Here is an 18,247-nt window from a genome sequence, read left to right on the forward strand (position 1 = left end):
AGGCTGTCAGAGAGAAGAAAGCAGAAAGTGCTGGAAAGAGAGAGAGAGAAGTTTACTCGCTGTGAGTCAGGAGAGGTCGATGCCCCCCTCCGTCATCACCTCACAAAGCACTACACTGCCCGACTGTGGCGATTCGGTGCAACTACAGCGCGTAGCATGCACACAAACACAAGCACAGAGCGCCGAGATGAAGGGGAGGCGAGCAGCAGACGCACTGATCAAATATGGTCACTGGCATCCAGGGCAATCCTTCCTGCATAACTGTGGCTATATAAAGCTCTCCACACACAGCGATGGGCACACAACAGTGGGATACAGCAGGTCAAACACAAAGCAGGGACGACTGCCACTAGCATCATCAAACACACACACACACACAAAGAAACGACTCAGTGACATCATCAAGCATGGCAGCAACGGTGACATCACCGAGAAGGGAGGGGACAGGTGAGATCAGCCAAGCTAGCCGCTTCCAGAGGACACAGAACCCGCAGGTGTTCTTCCTCTGGAGAGCAGGAATGAACCAGTCCACAAGCAAATCGCTAAATAAACCAGAGGAACGTGCGTACTGGTCCTCCACCAGTACGTACAAGATGTTCCAGCTGTTGTTGTCACTTTGGACTTCAGCAGCTTCACTTAGAAGAATGTCATCAAAGCACGAGCGGCGTCAATTGAACTCTTTATTTACAAGGCGTGACACACATACAGCACGGATACAGGCTGCTCTGGGGAACCTCGCAGCAGGTCTCGACACACACACACACACACACACGTCACATCAAAAGCTCCTGAGATCAAATGAAAAAGAAGGCAAGAACAGACTCCAAATCTACACCCACAGTTAAAAAAAAAACTAAAATAGTACGGACCGATCACGACTGGTGGAAACGAGAAGGTTTGAGCTCGAGGGCAAAGGTCGATGGAGAGTCGGACGCTTCGGTTGTGCAGAGCGGATCGCAAGAACTTCATCGAGCAGAATGAATCCTAATCAGGAGTTGTACGCTAATAATGCAAATAAAGCAAAGAGGTATATTTTGGAATACCAGGAAATACTGCACAATGTTTAAATACGGTTAGGACTTTAATGCAACTAACACGCTTTAGTAGTTTGGGAGTGTAAGGGGGACAAATCCTAATGACCTGGATACGATTATTACAAAGTACCTTGAGGGTTTATACTTGTGTGTATATGACGGGGGAAATGATGAGTCTGGGTTTCCTGTTCTTCCGTCTCGCACCATCAGGAGGTTAACGCTTGCTTTACGAGCAGCTACAGGAATAGAAACAGTACAGGACACGTCGATAGAAATACACTGTATAGAACACAAAGCCTATGAAGTTCAGTCATGCAGGATACGGACTCCAGTTCTATACATTCCAGTTCTATCCAACAGGGATGGATAGCACAGTCAAAAACCCTCAAGAGACGAGAGAGCAGCTGAACAGTTCCCGTCCAGGAAGGAGGAGGCTTTAAATGGCACCGTTTAAGTCTTCAATCTGTCAGTCAATGTCAATGATGGCTGTGATTTGCTACTGAATGACCAGCTGTGATCTTATGCGTATGTTTTTTTTTGTTTGTTTTAAATGCTGACGGTACAGAGAAGGCGATGGCGGTGGGAGATCCGGCGCTCATGTCCGTCGAGGCTCCAGCCTGTAGGAGAGCTGCGTCAGCGCCCTCTGGTTGTCGATCACGCAGAGCTTCCTGACGTAGCTCCGTACCTCCGCGTGGTTTTTGTTGGGCTGGCATATGTCTGGATCTGAAGAGCGGAAAACACAAGAACATAAACGCGGTGAAAAGATTCCGGTGTTTTAAAAAGTGACTGAAATAAGGCGACTTACTGAAAGGTTGGCTTCGACAATGCCTGACTTGGCGGATTGTGTTCGCTATGATACGCTGAGGGGGGTGAGGAGAAAAGAGTCGTCAGATGTTCTAAGTCAATCAGAACTGGAGTGAAGGGACAAAGGAAACGACACGCACCATTTTCTCAAAGTTGACCATACTGTCGATGAAGGTTTTGTTGCCCTCGTGTGTGAACGTCATATCTGCAAAGACAGGATTTAGAGTCAGCAGCAGAGTCGCTCCCACGCTACGCCCTTTTTATTATCATCATCCCCCGCACCTTTGAGGAGAAGCGGCATGAAGGGGATGATTGGCGGCTCCAATTTGGTGACGGTGAGTCGGTAGGACCGGTGATTCCTGGATGGGTCCTGCCGCCAAAAAGTACAACTCAGTTCAAAAAAAAAAGTTGTCTCAATAACCTGCACTGAAAATGGATTTTTTTGCGTAACTCGCCATCATATTCTCGAACTCGGCGTAGAACTTCTTAAACTTGGTGGGGAGTTTCTGGCGGGACGAACAGAAGATTTTATTTGAACGGCAGAGGACAGGAAATCCGGATTCAATTGGAGAAGCTCACCTCCCACGTCTGGCTCAGCCTGCTGACGGCGGGGTTGCTCATTCCCATGATGATGGCGAAGAACGAATTCAAGTTCTTAAACTCCCGACAGCTAAAAGGCAAAAGAACAGACCAATAAAATAAAATTGTTTTTATCGGCGCGTGTTCGTGAAGAAGCCGTCGGACGCCAGCGGGTTCCTCTCACTGCGCAGCAATCTTGATGAACTTCTTGAGGAGCTGGACTCTCTTGCTGAGCTGTCCACACAGACAGACCTCGGTGACCACCCACAGCTGGACCTGGTTGAACCGGCGCAGGAAAAGGTCCAGGTTGGCCGTGGTTCTCCTGAAGTTCTGCCGCCCAAATGTGTGGTAGAGCAGCTCATGCTGCAGAGAGGAGGGGGGGGGGGGGGCAGGTTTAGGGTCAGTCCAGCGATCCAACGTGTCTGTGAACTCACACTCTGTGTGTGTGTGTGTGTGCGTGTGCGTACCTCATGCATACAGCTGAAGAGCTCCCAGTCAAACATGGTCATTTGGTAAGCCAGGTCCTTGGAGCTCATCAGCTCAAACGTTGACATGGAGCCCGCAGAGGGGCCCTCCTGGTCTGGGAGAGGATTCTGAGGAGCACAATAAATAAATAAATATGGATTACAAACGCAGCATCTTTGGAATGATCAGATCAGATCCGCTGCAGGAAGATAATTCCTTATAAAGTCCATGTGCTTTAGAGTTGCTGCAGAAACCAGGTCAGCCTCACGTCCCTCTCCCAAACAGCAGGACTGCACGCCGGTTAATAGCGTTAATCCATCTCATGTAAACAAACGTTCCTCCTCACCAGACTGTTGAGTTGTTCTCGAGGGCAAGCAAATAATCTCCCGTTGATGCTCAGGGTGGAAAACACCGATACATCGTTCGGCTTCAGGATGACTTTCTCTGGAAGACAAATGAGGAGTGTTGACTTTTCACTCCACACACTGATCCAAGGACCATGATGGAGACAGTCAAAAGCAGGTGTGGTGATTGCAGGGGTGCCTGAACATTTAGGGGCTGGGCCAAATGTGGAGGCAGGCTGTAGTTTAGGCTTCGTCTCACCATCACTACTACACACAGTGACATGAATCGAGTGTCACACACACAATACTTCTTACAGCCAAAATCAGTCCCTCTCAAGCATTATCACAAAGTGCAGAGGCGAAGAATGACTGGAGAGCGTCTGAAGGCGGCTAGCTCAATCAGCTGATCTAACGCAGCCGCTGAGGACCAAACAACAAACCTCAAATTCTTGTAAAAAATCTGTATGCTGCACGCGTTGGTTTTGAACCCAGGACCTCCCGGCCGGGAGTCGAGCGTGCTACCCACTAAACCACCGAGAACCGTGCCCTACCCTGTCAAACCTTAGGATAAATAGACAGTAGCATTGATTACTTTAGGCCAGCGGCACTGGTTCTGAATCCAGTACAATGTCACCTGGTCGGAGAGACGTCCACTCCACATAATACGTGAGGAAAAAGCACAGCGTAGTACAACACAACAACACTGTGGTCTGAGAATACCTCGAGTTTCCTCACCTATACGGTGGCGTAGTCGGTAGGGTTACCGGTCTACTGCCAGAGGAACTGGGTTCGCATCCGGCTGTGGGAGTGGGGGTGGAGCGGGGGCGGCAGGGTAGGCCTAGGGCCTTGCCTGGGCGGAGTGAACTGGACCACTGGTCCACTCCACTCCGCTCAGGCGTGCCCTGGGCCTACCCTGTTGCCCCTGCTCCATCTCATTCCCGTAGTGGGATTCGATACCAGGGCCATTTTGCCCCCCTCTACAGTGCTGCCAACTATGCCACCGTGGAGGTGAGGAAACTTGCCCTGTTATTACAAGGTAATTACTTTGTAGGCATGAATCGCTATATAGGCTAAATATCAAGTTATTACACAGTAATTACTGCGTAATTTCAGACCAGAAAAAAGTCCATGGAACATTAACTTTCTGGTCGTATGTGATCATCATTAAAATTGTCCCAAATAAAAGGAAGAATGCTTTTCTTCAGAATATTAATATATTCGCCACTATTATTAATATTAATTAATACTATTAATATTATTGTTAGGAAACAAAATACCAAAATAATGACCCCTCTTAAAAGCACAGAATACCATTATTGATCCCCCACCGGCTACTCATGTTGTATGAATAGGAAAATAAGAACATTTTATTTTGGGTCTCTGGTATTGTTCAGGGGGCCAGGCCAAATGTGGAAGTTGGCCGGATCCGTCCCGCGGGCCGTAGTTTGGGCACCCCTGGTTAAAAGCAACCACAAGGCATTCTTTACCACCAGCAGAGCTGAGGTGGACCAACAGGAGCTCATCGGCGGTGCCCAGTTTGTCGGCCACGGCGCTGGCCACTTCTCTCCCCGGGGCTGCAACGGGGATCCGGATCGTGGTGTACGTGTGATCGCTGCAGTACACCTTCAGCAGGACTGGACACGTAGAGACACAAGACTGAAACGGTCAACATGCTAGCCGGCGTCACCAGCAGGGCGAGAGAACATCATTCCCTCCAGCATACCGTCATCGTGGTTCCTCAGGGGCTGTTTCTTCTGCAGGCGTTCCTCTCCGTCGCTGAATTGCCGTATTAGAGTCTTCTGTGGAATCAGACAAATCGGCATCTAGTCAGCATCACCGCAGGGCAGGTGTGGAAATATACTGGGTGGCGTTGTTAAACTGGGTTTTAGAAATACCTTCTTTGTGGATTTGGCTTCTTCTGAACTAGGTAGAAAAAGAAAAAAACACAATAAATATGGAATAAAATATATAAATTATCTATGTGAGGGTTTGATGGGCAGAAACTGGCAAACGTACTGAAATTTAAGGACTTTATCCAGGTCAGGAACCAAATCCTTCAGAGCTCTCAACATCCGAGAATCGTTTGACAAACTCCCATAAAGCTCCTACGAAGAACCGTACATTTAATCAGTGCACGGATCAATATAATGTGATTTATTCCTATTGGGAATGGGAATCTTATCGTTTGTCACCTCAAGGAACGGGATGGGAGCAGGCTCCTCCTGAAGCAGGTAGGTGTGAGTGTTAGCCCAGCGCAGGACCAGAATGAGGGTCCTCCTTTTACTGTTAAGAGAATACTCAAACTTCTCCTGCTCAGAGCCGGGCGGAGACGCCGCATGGTAGGTGCACGCGGGGTTAAAGAGAGATACACGGGCGTAGAAGGGAGCAGATCTTAAATACAGACAGACAAGTGACATCAACCCTTTTATAACCGTAGGGTTAGGGTAAGACGGTAAATCAGGGCATCAACATCAGTGGTAAACAATGTCACTCAGACTTTCTGAGTGGAGAGTACAAATAAAACTGCGTGTAAAAAGCTAGAAAGGATATTGAGCCATGAGGAGAGGACATAGCTGGCTGTTGGGCATGAAGATGCAATGCATGAGAACAAAATCGTCCAGCGCTGGGTCTGACAGAAGGGAGGAAACAGACAGGAAATCAAGTCAGAATAATAATGTAATGTTAAAAGAAATCAGTTAAATCCTGATTCTATATCGCTACCCGGTTCGCCGGGGTGCACGTCCATCCTCATGGTTTCAAGGAAGTGCTCCAGAATCTTCTCTGGAGTTCCTGATATCACAGTGTATCTGTAAAAAGAAGACAAGTTGAGAACCAAAAAAAAGACATTCTACTACAAACGTTAAAGAAATGTGTGCAAGACTCCCGAGACATACTTGATGCTTCCCAGGGTGGAGGCGCGGGGGCTCTTTTCTAGCACCAGCACAGCTTGTTCATGCTCTTTCAAACGCACCGTGTTGGCTTCCACGTCCTAAAAACGCAAGAAGCATGGATCATCTTGCCACAATGATAGCAAAACATGTCTTTTTAAAATGTAACACGGCTTCTCTGCCACAAGAGGGCGACATGTAACTAAATGATCTACCCGCAGTATCCTGTTGAAATCTTCTTTGTCCACACGAAGGAAGTGGCAGTTGTCCTCTCTCAGAACAATGGAGGCCGCCCGGGGTGAATCCGTAACGAGGGCCAACTTCCCAAAGTCATCCCCCTCGTGGAGCGTGCACACGACACCCTAACGACACACACACACACAAGCACACACACATGTTCATGCACCAATCAGGATCAATCATAGTTATGCTGTCATCTTGTGATATGCAAAAAAAATCAGTTAGGAGCTGGAGGACAGGGATGAATCATTTGTTCTTGTGTGTGTGTGTGTGTGTGCACAGAGTATGTGTGTTTATTCACAGAGTGTGTGTGTGTTTATTCACAGAGTGTGTGTGTTTATGCACAGAGTGTGTGTGTTTATGCACAGAGTGTGTAGAGCGCATCTGCCAGTTCACTGGTTGTAAATCATCATCAGGCGTGAAGTTGTGTATGCAGACAATCCCCGAAGACATTGAATCACAGCGGTGAGTCACGAAGACCCGCTCCAGTTTGCCAAACTCGGCTGACTGGCCTGCGCCACACAGGCTACACACTTTAACCCTTTAACTTACAGATGGAATAGCAGAACAACGCTCACGTGTCCAACAACGAAACATGGCGACGAGTACACAACAGCGCCAAACACTCACCTTGCCGTAGATAACCACATTGACGGAGCCCTTCTGGATGATGTACCACGACGTTCCCTCCTCTCCCTGGTTGAACACTGGAAGAAAGAGGACGAACACGTGACCACAGCGTACATGAATAAAAGCATCTGCGCAAACAATGAGGTGCGCTTCCTGAGGAGACACGGGCGCTAGTTTTAGATTCCATGTAGATGCACATAAATGTTTATAGTTCTACTTGGAAAGAATAGATGGAAAAGAAGATGTTCTTTACGGCCCATAATAATCAGATTATCATCTCATTTTAAGATTAGTCAGCATCACAGTAGTCCAGTGACGCAACAGCTGTCTGTCTCGCCATTGGTTCAATGCAAACAGGAAGTGCAAATGGCTAATTCAGCATTTGGGAATGGTGAAGTTACCAAAAAGGAAACAAAGTGGAGATCAGAGAAAACTAACTGTGACTGTTTCTGTGGCAACTTCCTACTTCCTGTTTTCATTCACTAAAGCCCCCAAATTATTGAATGAATGGCTCATAATTTAACAACCTGTGATTAAACAACAAATCAAAGTAAGACACAAAATAAAGATAATTTTTTTTCTCCACATATTTCAGCAGTTATATGTTCAATATTTTAGATCAGGGGTCCCCAAACTTTTTCCTGTGAGGGCCACATCACTTTTCCCTTCTCTGATGGAGGACCGGGGCCAGTTTGTAGGAAAAGTGTGATGATGGCAGGGGTGCCTAAACATTTAGGGGCCGAATGCGGAGGCAGGCTGTAGTTTATGGTTCATCTCACCATCACAACTACACACAGTGACATGAATCGAGTGTCACACACGCAATGCCTCTCACACCCAAACTCAGTCTCTCTCCAGCACTATCAGGAAGTGCAGAGGGGAAGAACGACTGGATCAATCAGCTGATCCAATACAGCTGCAGAGGACCAAACGACAAACCTCAAATTATTGTAAAAAACCTGAGCGCTGCACGCCTTGGTCTCGAACCCAGGATCTTCTAGCAGGGAGTCAAGCGCACTACCCACTACGCCACCTAGATGCTACCCCACCAAGCGTTAGGATAAATAGACAGTAGCATTGTTGACTTTAGACCAGAGGCACTGGTTTTGAATCCAGTACGACGTCACCTGGTCGGAGACACGCCCACTCCACATAACACAAAAAGAAAAAGCACAACATAACAACACAACAACACAGCAACACAGAACAACATAACAACACGCTGTGGTCTGAGAATACCTCAGGTTTCCTCACCTATACGGTGGCGTAGTCGGTAGGGTTACCGGTCTACTGCCAGAGGAACTGGGTTCGCATCCGGCTGTGGGAGTGGGGGTGGAGCAGGGGCGGCAGGGGGGTGGAGTGGGGGCGGCAGGGTAGGCCTAGGGCCTTGCCTGGGCGGAGTGAACTGGACCACTGGTCCACTCCACTCCGCTCAGGCGTGCCCTGGGCCTACCCTGTTGCCCCTGCTCCATCTCATTCCCGTAGTGGGATTCGATACCAGGGCCATTTTGCCCCCCTCTACAGTGCTGCCAACTATGCCACCGTGGAGGTGAGGAAACCTGCCCTGTTATTACAAGGTAATTACTATGTAATAAGTTGATATTACAGAACATTGGGGACCCCTGTTTTAGATGCTAGTGTTCCTGATATGGTGTTGCTGTCCTCTATCTGATGTTGCTGTTGGGGGGGTTGCACAGGTGAAATGGACGAAGTGAAGACTCACACACAGTCCCAGCTTTCGCATGCGACTCAAAGATCACGACGCTGGCCAGTTCCCTCTTCACCTGCAAACCAGAGCACACAAGTTCAAGTCCCGCTGGGTTGAGCTGCTCCGCACAAACCTGACAGGACAGTGAAATGCGCACGGCAGCTTCTGTTTGAGGATTAAATCGTTTTGAGTCATGCCAGCACGTGGCGTCCAGCTTTAGGAAACGTCTACTAATAGAGACGCGGTTCAATAGCGATAAAAGCAATTCACAGACAAAGAAAAAAATTATGAAAAGGCAATTGGCTATACAAGGAGCATAAAAATAAAACCAGAAACTCTTCTGGGGCCATTAACCGGTCCTCCGCGTGGTGAAGGCCTGCCAGCACGCTGCAGAAAGGACACGGAAATCTAATTAAAGAGGGACGCCGACAGCAGCTCCAGCTTCTCCCTGCAGTAAGTGGGTCTGATGATGACTCACAGTGTTAGACAGGTGAGACAAGGCTTTGATGTGGAGCAGCTCGTCATAGATGATCTCCAGGTCGTCCCCGGTCCTCTGACCAGGCCTGCAGACACGGGGGGGGGGTCAGCCAGAATAAAACCAGACTGAATGCGAGTGCAGGATTAGCGTTGATCATAACGCTAATGTTGCAGGATATAACAAATCATTACTGACGACTTCCTGAGGATCATTCGCAGCAGCGCGTCCGGGCCAATCTGGGCAAGGAAGAGGATGGTCTCTGGCAGCTCTTCCTCGCTCTCCCTCTTCTCATCGTCGCTCGGCAACAGCGTGTCCTCCTCTTCATCATCAAGAAAACGGTAGAAGAGGTATTTGTCCTGGAAGCTGAGCTCGTGGTCCACTGAGCGAGGAGACGAGCACGGCGTTACATCGTCCCTTCTGTCCGTCTACACGGAGGCGAGGAAGCCGTGGAAATGGTTTCACTCACCGTGGTTGAGCACCCCTTCTTCTAGAAGCGCCTGCCACATGCCCACGGCGTGGGACCGTGTGAGCACGCAAGCGCTCTGCAGCACCAGCCAGTCCACCAGCTCCGTGCCCACGCAGCATTGTCTGCGGTTGCACATGCATCATTTTTCTCATTACGAATGAATGAACGACTCGTGTTTTTGGAATGCTAACTGAGCACGCCTTTACCTGTACGTCTTGAGGTGGTACTTCCTGTCCCGGATCATGTGTGGGGCTCTGGACAGGATGGCGTTGCGGAGAACCTTCCCCGCTCTCTGTAGCTTCTCTGTAGGAATCTAGAGAACACGCAGGAAAGCCCCCCCGGCTTTAACATTTATAGTGAGTTAAGACCAATCGAAGGAGTACACACACACACAGTAGAACACAGCAAGGCATGCTAATTTGGCAGCTGGGAGCTTTCTTCCATGTGCATGCATTAGCCGCATTAGCATAATCGCAGAGGATCACGGCTGTGAGTCGTCACTCGTCTCCCCTCAGAATCCACAGCTCCAAAATTCATTGTGGCTTTTTGATTCATTGTGAAACGTGGACGTTTGCAGCAGAGCACAGTTTCGTGGGATGTGGCCCAGATTGCTGGATGTGTTCTCTTTCCCTCTCCAGAGAGTGCGTCACCTTGTTGTGAGCTTTGATTGCAGATTCTGAGTTCATGTTGTCTTTGTCTGCGAGTCCTGAGGAAGAAAAACGGTTTCTAAACTGCTCCAAAGATCTTTACAAGATATTGACAGTTTATTCCCTAAACAAATATAAGAAAGCAGTGAGACACATTGATGAACAGCTGGGAAACAAGTACTGTTTATTGTGTGTGTGTGCGTTTGTGTGTGTGCGTGTGTGTGTGTGTGTGTGTGCGCGCGCGTGTGTCTGCTCACGGTCATTGTTGGATCCACTCTCCATAGCTCCATAAGGAGGGGCCAACAATCCTGCCAGGCTCTGACGATACTTCTGCAAAGCATGCACACACACACACACACACACACACAAACACACACAAACAAACACACACACACACAACACAATTTATGACAGTCTTAACAATTTATTATTGTTATGATCGTTTATGACACATTAAAACCTTGGTGCTACTTTTAAACACACACTGCTTCCCTTGAAACAAAGGCGAGATAATTTACATGCAGAACAACTGGCATTATGTAACACACACACACCTACACACACACACACACACACAGAAGCATTAATTGTAATGTACAGATGCTGCACTTACAGCTTTCGTGATCAATAAACGTGATTTGACTTTCTAAAGCACCAAAATGCACAGCAGGTAAATGTGAATCTGAACGTCTTCTGCACGGCGTCCGTACCTCTGAGGTGACAAACACAGGGAGAAACCGTTTGAATTCATCACACAAAATCCAGCATTTCTGGCACACAAACGAAGTAAAAAAGTCAAAACAATTTTGGGAAGCTTCAATTTCCTCTTAAGAAAGACAAAAAATAAAAAATAACCAGATGGCACAAACTTCTGGTCGCCACCAGCAGCTAATCGAGCGCTCACGAGGACGAACCGCAACTCTGCCAAAGATGTCATCGAAATACAACGACAGATGTTTTTCTGAATCCTGCTCATGGACAAACAGGACACACACACACACACACACACACACGCACACACACAACCACAACATGATGAAGAGAGGAGTCAGACTCACCTGAGGTAACACTGCCTAACACCCCAGAGAGATGCCCTCTGCTTCTTCACAAGTCACACACAAGCCACCAGACAGCATCCTGCTCTAAACAGGCTGCCCCCCCCCCCCCCCCCACACACACACACACATCTCTCTCTCTCTCTTTCTGTCAGACACATAAAACAGCATCTGTCTTAGTTCCTCACTTCCTCTCTCACTGCATTTGAGCCAAGAACCGGACCACTTTCTCTCACAGGTTACCACGGTGATCCGAGCCTCCTCACGGCCGAGCCGCCGTAGAAAAGGGAGGGCGGGGGGGACACAGAGAAAGGGAGTAGAAGAGGGAAAGAAAGGAGTAAGGAGGGAGGTAAAGGAAGGAGGGTGGCAACAGTCGCAGCATGCCCGATAGAGAGAGAGGAAGTGGGCTACAGAAACAGAGCAGGTGAAAGGGACAGGAGAGTAAATTAGGGGAGAGAATGAAAGCCAGACGGGATCCGGGCCAGCGGAGCGTCTCATAAACTACGTTCACATGTGTGGAGGAAACAACGAGCCGTTTTACATTTCCCTTTTCATTGCTGTTAAAATTATGGAGCCCTTTTTGCTTTTATCCTTTCATCAAACACAAGATTGCATTCATTCTGTAGCTTTCTAGTCTTCACCGCGCGCGCACACACACACACACACACACACACACAGATCCTCTTTCTATGAGCTGAATAGCAAGTGAAAAGAGGACAACCTCAGGCTACATGTCTGTTTTATGTCTACTGTCCTCCAACAGACAGCAGGAAAGGAGACAGAGGACTATTAGTTCCTGTGTTAAAGACAGACGTCTCATTTTAGCTGTTAATATCAAGTCGTTTAATGTTTTAGCATTCTTGGATTTTTTCCCCTTTTACAGATGAATACATTTATTGATTTAGGTGGTGTAAACACGAACCAATACCAGCTATTATTTGAAAAACAATCCGTCAACAAACATGTAACAGGATGCAGATCTTACAGCATCACTTTGATCATCTTCATTTCCGCTACAGAAGCTTTAAGCAGGATCTAAAAACAACAGACATCCAGAACAACACACACACACTCCCTCTCCTCTGTTTCCTGAGGCGTGCGTCCAGTCGGTGGAACAGTCACTGTGGTGCCCTCTAGTGGTTAGAGGCTCAATTACAATTTAGGGTTGTCTGAAAAATAAGGCATCAGAGGTGGAATCAGATTCTTCTGACTCAGGGGCCATAAAAGGGCCGCTTTATATAAAAAGGTGACCAACCATGTGTCCAACATTCCTTATTGAGTGAGACATATGTCTTCATGAATATGTAAGACGTTTGCCTAGTCTTTACCATAATAACATTCCCTCCCTTTTATATGCAGCATCAATTACAGGTGAAAGGAAAGTGGCAACTCAGAAGCCAATCAGAGCTCACCTGGAGACTTAGGTACGCTATTGAGACGGTTCATGTTCAATACTGCGGCTCCAGCGTTATAAATAGCGCAGCGCGAGTTTTTTTGAAACCATCGCTCACCTCCCAAAGGCTCTTGAACTCCCTCTGCTCGATGCGCAGCAGCTCGCTGGTCTCTCTGCTGACGATGGTAGCGTGGCGCGGCGTGTTATCCAGGATGGACTCTCCAAACGCCGTCCCGATCCCCAGAGTACAGATAGTGACCGCATCCTGCACACAAACACAACGTACTTGTTTAAATGGCTGTGTACAATCAATGTATGTATGAGGAGATCCGTTTGCCGGCCCATTTATCCACCGTCACCACCATCAGTCGTCCTATTATATTAACATTTAAAGAAGTGTTTTCTGTACCAAAATGTATTTAATGTGTGTTATAAGAAATAGAAGAAAGGCTGCTTAATATTTTTTTTATGTAGATAATCTTGTGTTCATCGCCACGGAAGACTTAATCATTATTGATTATTGAAACTAAGCTGTGGTTAACCAGATCATTTCCTCTTCATGCAATAGCAGCTCTTTAAACCAGCCAGCAGGAGCTGAAATATTTCCAAATGTTTGCTTTATAAGGAAGCAAATATAAACAAATGGAAATGAATGCAAATCAGTTCGAATAGTAGTGAACACGGTCTCCCGTGAGGAAAAAGTGCTTGGCTATAATTGGGCAGCCTTGAGGCGTTCAGGCACAGACGTACAGCATCCACCGTTTTAGAAAGTCATTCTGCATGCCAGGGAAACGTCCAAATCGACATTTCAAATAAAGCTCTGGAAACTAGGCCACCGATGGCACTTTAGGGCTACACACATAAAAAGGACATTTCACAAAGGAGGGGCTTCTAATCTCTTAAAGTGGGGAGGAATCCTCTCGTCTCGCACACGTCAGTCTTTCCGTTCATATGTGCTGTAGAACCCTATTTTCACGGCGAGTAGCAGACGACCGGGTTTCTGGTTCCGTGCTGCTGCGGCAGCTTTGCTCTGGCATATTCAAGCAAGAGGGACACGAGAGTCGGACCGACATGAGGAGCCCTCGTGGAGCGAGCACGGATCCCAACATACAGCAGAACGTCACGATGGAAATACTAGGAGCCTGGCGGCTGTGACAAATAATGCAGCTCTGCTAATAATCAACGACAAATTATGTGCATGGCTCAAACAGAAAAGCATTACTGAGACACTCATTTCAGATTCAATGAGCAGATGAACTTAAGCACGTTACATTGCACGAGGCTCCAATCAGGCTTGAGCTACTCTCACCTGGTGGTTGGCTGTTTCTGACACTTTGACGTCCAGAGAGCCGGACAGGACGGCGTACCAGCTGGTGCCGATGTCTCCCTGTCGAAACACTGCAGACGGTGAGAAAAAAGAAAACACGGTAAGCAAAGCGCTTGTGAAATTCAAAAGGAAAACGCCTCACGGTGCGGCCGTGCGTCTTCATGTTGCATCGGGCGGACAAACAGATTCCTAAGCTCTGAACAGAACCTCTTCTGAACCACCTTAGGGTTGCCATGCTGTAACCATGGTGATATAACCAGGCTTGGCTTTAAATGATGCACAACTCCGTCACTTTACCCCGATCAATGCAAGAGGAAATTATCTACAATGTTTTATTGTGGCGACTCAATCCAAAGCCAGCAGCATGCGGAGCGTCCCACATTTATGGGCGCGTACATACATGTGATGCCTTTCTCCAGGCACTCATAGAAGGCACAGGCGCAGATCTGCAGCAGCAGCGGAGGGGGGAACCGATGGAAGGCTTTGACCTCCCTCAGTCTGGTCAGAATGATGTCCACATCCTCTCCAGAGCGCTCCGACGGCCTGAGAACGAAACGATCAGTCATCATTGTTCACTTCACCCTGGTGTCGAGCTGCAGGCGTTGCTTCTCTCGCCTCAGACACCCCCCCCCCCCCACACACACCGGGTGTTGATGTCACATCTCATTTGTACTACGAGCATTCTTTATACACTTGAATCTGCGCGCACGTGAGAGGATTCTTGGATATCTACGTGGAAACTTGGAGACGAGAAGAACACAAACAAGTTTGATCCGAGAGCTGAAACATTCTGTTCTGCAATATGGTGGGCAAAAAAAAAACATCTCAGAGTAACACTCACTCATTCTCCTTTGTGAGTGACTCATCCTCTATGTGTGTGTGTGTGTGTGCAGGATCACTAATGCACTGTGGGTTTCTTTCTCTCTCCCCCCCCCCCCCCCCCCCACACACACATCATGTATCCTCCCAGTCCCACAAGCTCAGTCAGTGCAGACGGGACGAGGTCTTCTTTTTGCATCCGACCCATCCTACCATCAGTCAACGTGTTATCTCCCGCTGCTCCAACAGAGCAGCATAAGCCGGTTGGTCTGGGTTAATGGAGGAGACAGGTGTCCTCCTACACAAAACAACAGGGGGAGACCACGAGTGCACCGCCTGACCCTTTGACCCCCCCGTCTCCAGCAGGAACAGTCGGATCAGTCACTTACTGTATCCTCCTCTCTGCTAAATCCTTGTTGGCTCCGTCTTTCTCTTCTTCCTTGTCCTGCGTTTGCTCCCTTCCTGCCTGTCCGGAGGAATAAACGTCCCCCCGTCCCCCGTCCCCCCCACTGGGTTGAGACAGATGTGACCTGAGAGCTGTTCACCTGATCTATCTCATCCCCCCATTCCCTTCTGTCCTGACTATCATATCAGCAGAGCTCTCAACTTTAGGACCCAAAACATGCGCGCACACACACACACACGCACACACACAGCTATTGATTAAGGAAGGAGGTGCATAGCTGAGGATCTGGGAGTGCTCCCACCATATGATCATGTCTTGTCCGGTCCAACATGACGCCCGAGGCTGCCATCACCGGCGACTCCCTACTGGAGCATTAAATATTATAACACTGCAAAGATGCCAATCCCATTGTAATAATTCTATGACATCTTTATAGACAAAAACAATCACCATAATCAATAAATCGATTCATCAGCAGATTAACCGACCAAATAAAACAGCTGCCGTGTCATCAGCAAAATGTATTTACATGAGGGATCCAATCACAACAGGTGAGGACAGGAAGACAAGATGGTAGTCTCAGGTTGCCAATGGTAACGAGAGGATGTGTCATAGTGAGATGTGTGTGTGGGTGGGTGTACGCCTTTGATGTTTAGTGCATCAGTATCTGAGCTGTCTGTGCATGAGGAGACTCTTCATGAGAATTCATTTGAATCATGAAATAAAAAGGTTTCCCCCCAAAACACTGAAGATTCTGGATCTCAAATGCAGCCAGCTGGCAAACGGATTAGAAATGCGCTGGTTCAATTCCTGCAACCGGATCAATCGGAGCAGATGCTACAGACGCACATGCAGGAAATACGATGCATGACGAAATGCAAGGCACGGCATTATTTTTTATAAATGCAGGGCTATTTGATCCAAGCAGATCACAAAGCCATGTGCGTCCCATGTGCAGACATCCCGGTGAACCGAGAAGGAACCGACGCGTTTTATTTATTTATTTTGATCGCGGACTTGGCAAAAAAAAATTTTTTAAATAAAAACAATGCGCGTTGTTTTCAGCTTTAGCCATCATTGGGTGAGATCTATCTTAAATGCTCTAAGCTCAAAACGGGGCGTATCGATGCTGTTACCGAACACGGGGCACGCCGGTTGATTAATCACGCTGGAGCGGGTGAATGAATGAATGAATGAGGGTGGAGAAGACGCATTGTCGCGGCGACCGCAACCCACCCACCTTTTATCCAGGCAGCAGATCCACTCCGCCGACGGAGACCAATTGGGGGACGTCTGCACCGCGACCATTTTTTCCCCTGGTCCGTGTGACGGATAAACGCTTTGACGCTTACCGGAGGAGGCTCCCCGGTCCTCGGTGGTCGTTAATGAACGTGAGCTCCGGCTGCGCTCCCCTCCCCGCCCCAGCGCCGCACACAATCACGGGATGCTGCTGCTGATGCTGATGCTGCTGATGCTGCTGATGCTGCCCTCATCACCGCAGCAGCGGATGACTCGCGTCAAGCTGCCTGCATGGCATTCTTTAAAGCGGTGTAATGGCCGGAGACGTTCCTCAACAACAGGATGTGATGTGATTGGGTTAGAGTCAGGAAGCAAATCTAATGTTCGATCCAACACTAATATATCAAGAATGGAAAGATCAGGTTGGAATAGAAACAATTCAAAGCAGAAGAAAGGGCTGGTCGCATTTATATTCTAACTATACAAAATCACAACTTGATCAGGAAGTAGAGCTATAAGGTAATGCAGACGCTCACATTAGCCTGAAATTGAGCTGCGTGTGTAAACTGTTAATGACCTCAGAGGTCAATAAACGGCTCTGGTCTCTAAACCGATTCACAACCCTGTGATGAGAGAGGCAGCCCGTCAGCAGCCACCGCAGCAGAGGGATGGAGGGAGCAACAAAGGGCAGAGAGCAAGGACATCCAGAACTGAATAAAAACACAAGTTATGTCACATGGACATTCAGGGAGAGGAGACGACGCATGAAGGATGTAAGGATTTATTTATTCTGTGTCTCCTCTGGAAAAGGTGGAAGGAAAGAAAGAGGGCAAAGCAGGAGCATGAAGGGCGAGAAAAAGGACAAACCGTCACATCTCAGGTTCCGCAAACTTATAACTCCATCCAACATACCCACATCACTAAAGTCATTAGTTCTGCTGCAGCAGGTGAATAACATGTAAATGTGTGAACCTCTTGCAGCAGAATATGTGTGTGTGTGTGTGTGTGTGTGTGAGAGAGAGAGAGAGAGAGAGAGAGAGCGTTTACTCTCGCTTTACTACATCTATCTGGTATTCCTGCACACTTTTGCTGTAATGCGTGATGCAACTTTTCACCAAGACTGTGTGTCAAATTAGTTTCAGTCTCATTTTACGGTTCCCCTTAGGATGTATGTGCAGTACACACGTCCCACCACAGAGAGGCAGTGTTACTGTTTATGTATTCATACACGCTGATGCTTCTCAGCTATAAAAACCGCCCTTTAAGGGATGTGTCAGACTGATTCACAGACGTGCTGACCTGTGTGTTCACCCCAGCCATGTGTTGCAGAGACGCTCTGTGTGTGTCTCTGTTTAAATATTCATGAGATTAAGTGCAATTCCCTTGTGAAGCTGGGAAACTAACATGGTTGGCTGAAACACACAGACATACGGGGCACTAGAACCTGCAGCCGATCTATCTCACATCACACACACACACACACACACACACACAGATAATTGATACCATCAGCTCTCAGGAGGTAGATCAGCCTAAAGAAAGAATCTCTCCTTTCTCCCCAACTTGACTCTTTAGATTAACAATTCATTAAAACAAGACTGAATATGGCAATCAACACCACAGGTACACAGATACTGACATTGTAAATAAATACAACATAAATGTGTAACGGGACGGGATGCATTACAGTTTAACTATAAAATGCTCTCTGTTGGACAAACTGCG

The 18,247-nt window shown here is 47.8% G+C and overlaps 1 protein-coding gene across 1 annotated transcript; it reads right to left on the minus strand.

Moving 5' to 3' along the window:
- Positions 1 to 1,472: 1,472 nt before the first annotated feature.
- LOC137905121 (rap guanine nucleotide exchange factor 4-like) lies at positions 1,473 to 16,591 on the minus strand. The gene is made up of 30 exons (XM_068749353.1): positions 16,524 to 16,591; positions 14,459 to 14,601; positions 14,041 to 14,129; positions 12,850 to 12,996; positions 10,541 to 10,613; positions 10,287 to 10,342; positions 9,843 to 9,949; positions 9,637 to 9,758; positions 9,366 to 9,549; positions 9,171 to 9,255; positions 8,708 to 8,768; positions 6,985 to 7,061; positions 6,330 to 6,476; positions 6,121 to 6,215; positions 5,948 to 6,033; positions 5,777 to 5,855; positions 5,419 to 5,569; positions 5,243 to 5,331; positions 5,122 to 5,149; positions 4,950 to 5,025; positions 4,714 to 4,860; positions 3,229 to 3,326; positions 2,885 to 3,010; positions 2,602 to 2,780; positions 2,418 to 2,508; positions 2,294 to 2,344; positions 2,121 to 2,208; positions 1,979 to 2,043; positions 1,840 to 1,894; positions 1,473 to 1,757 (listed from the first exon to the last, which is right to left on the minus strand). Exons 1-30 carry the CDS (start codon positions 16,589 to 16,591, stop codon positions 1,630 to 1,632), a joined length of 2,991 nt encoding a protein of 996 aa, XP_068605454.1. The 3' UTR covers positions 1,473 to 1,629.
- Between the last annotated feature and the right edge of the window lie 1,656 nt (positions 16,592 to 18,247).

Source organism: Brachionichthys hirsutus, chromosome 15 (assembly GCF_040956055.1).
Source record: "Brachionichthys hirsutus isolate HB-005 chromosome 15, CSIRO-AGI_Bhir_v1, whole genome shotgun sequence".
Classification (NCBI taxonomy): domain Eukaryota; kingdom Metazoa; phylum Chordata; class Actinopteri; order Lophiiformes; family Brachionichthyidae; genus Brachionichthys; species Brachionichthys hirsutus.

What these genes read in the sequence shown, in the direction of transcription:
- LOC137905121 (XM_068749353.1), bottom strand. Translation starts at nt 16,591, where the DNA reads ATGGTCGCGGTGCAGACGTCCCCCAATTGGTCTCCGTCGGCGGAGTGG. An exon ending in AGTTCAAGAGCCTTTGGGAG is followed by an intron (nt 10,614 to 12,849) that starts GTGAGCGATGGT and finishes CATGCTTTGCAG; the next exon opens with AAGTATCGTCAGAGCCTGGC. An exon ending in TGCGAAAGCTGGGACTGTGT is followed by an intron (nt 7,062 to 8,707) that starts GTGAGTCTTCAC and finishes TCTTTCTTCCAG; the next exon opens with TGTTCAACCAGGGAGAGGAG.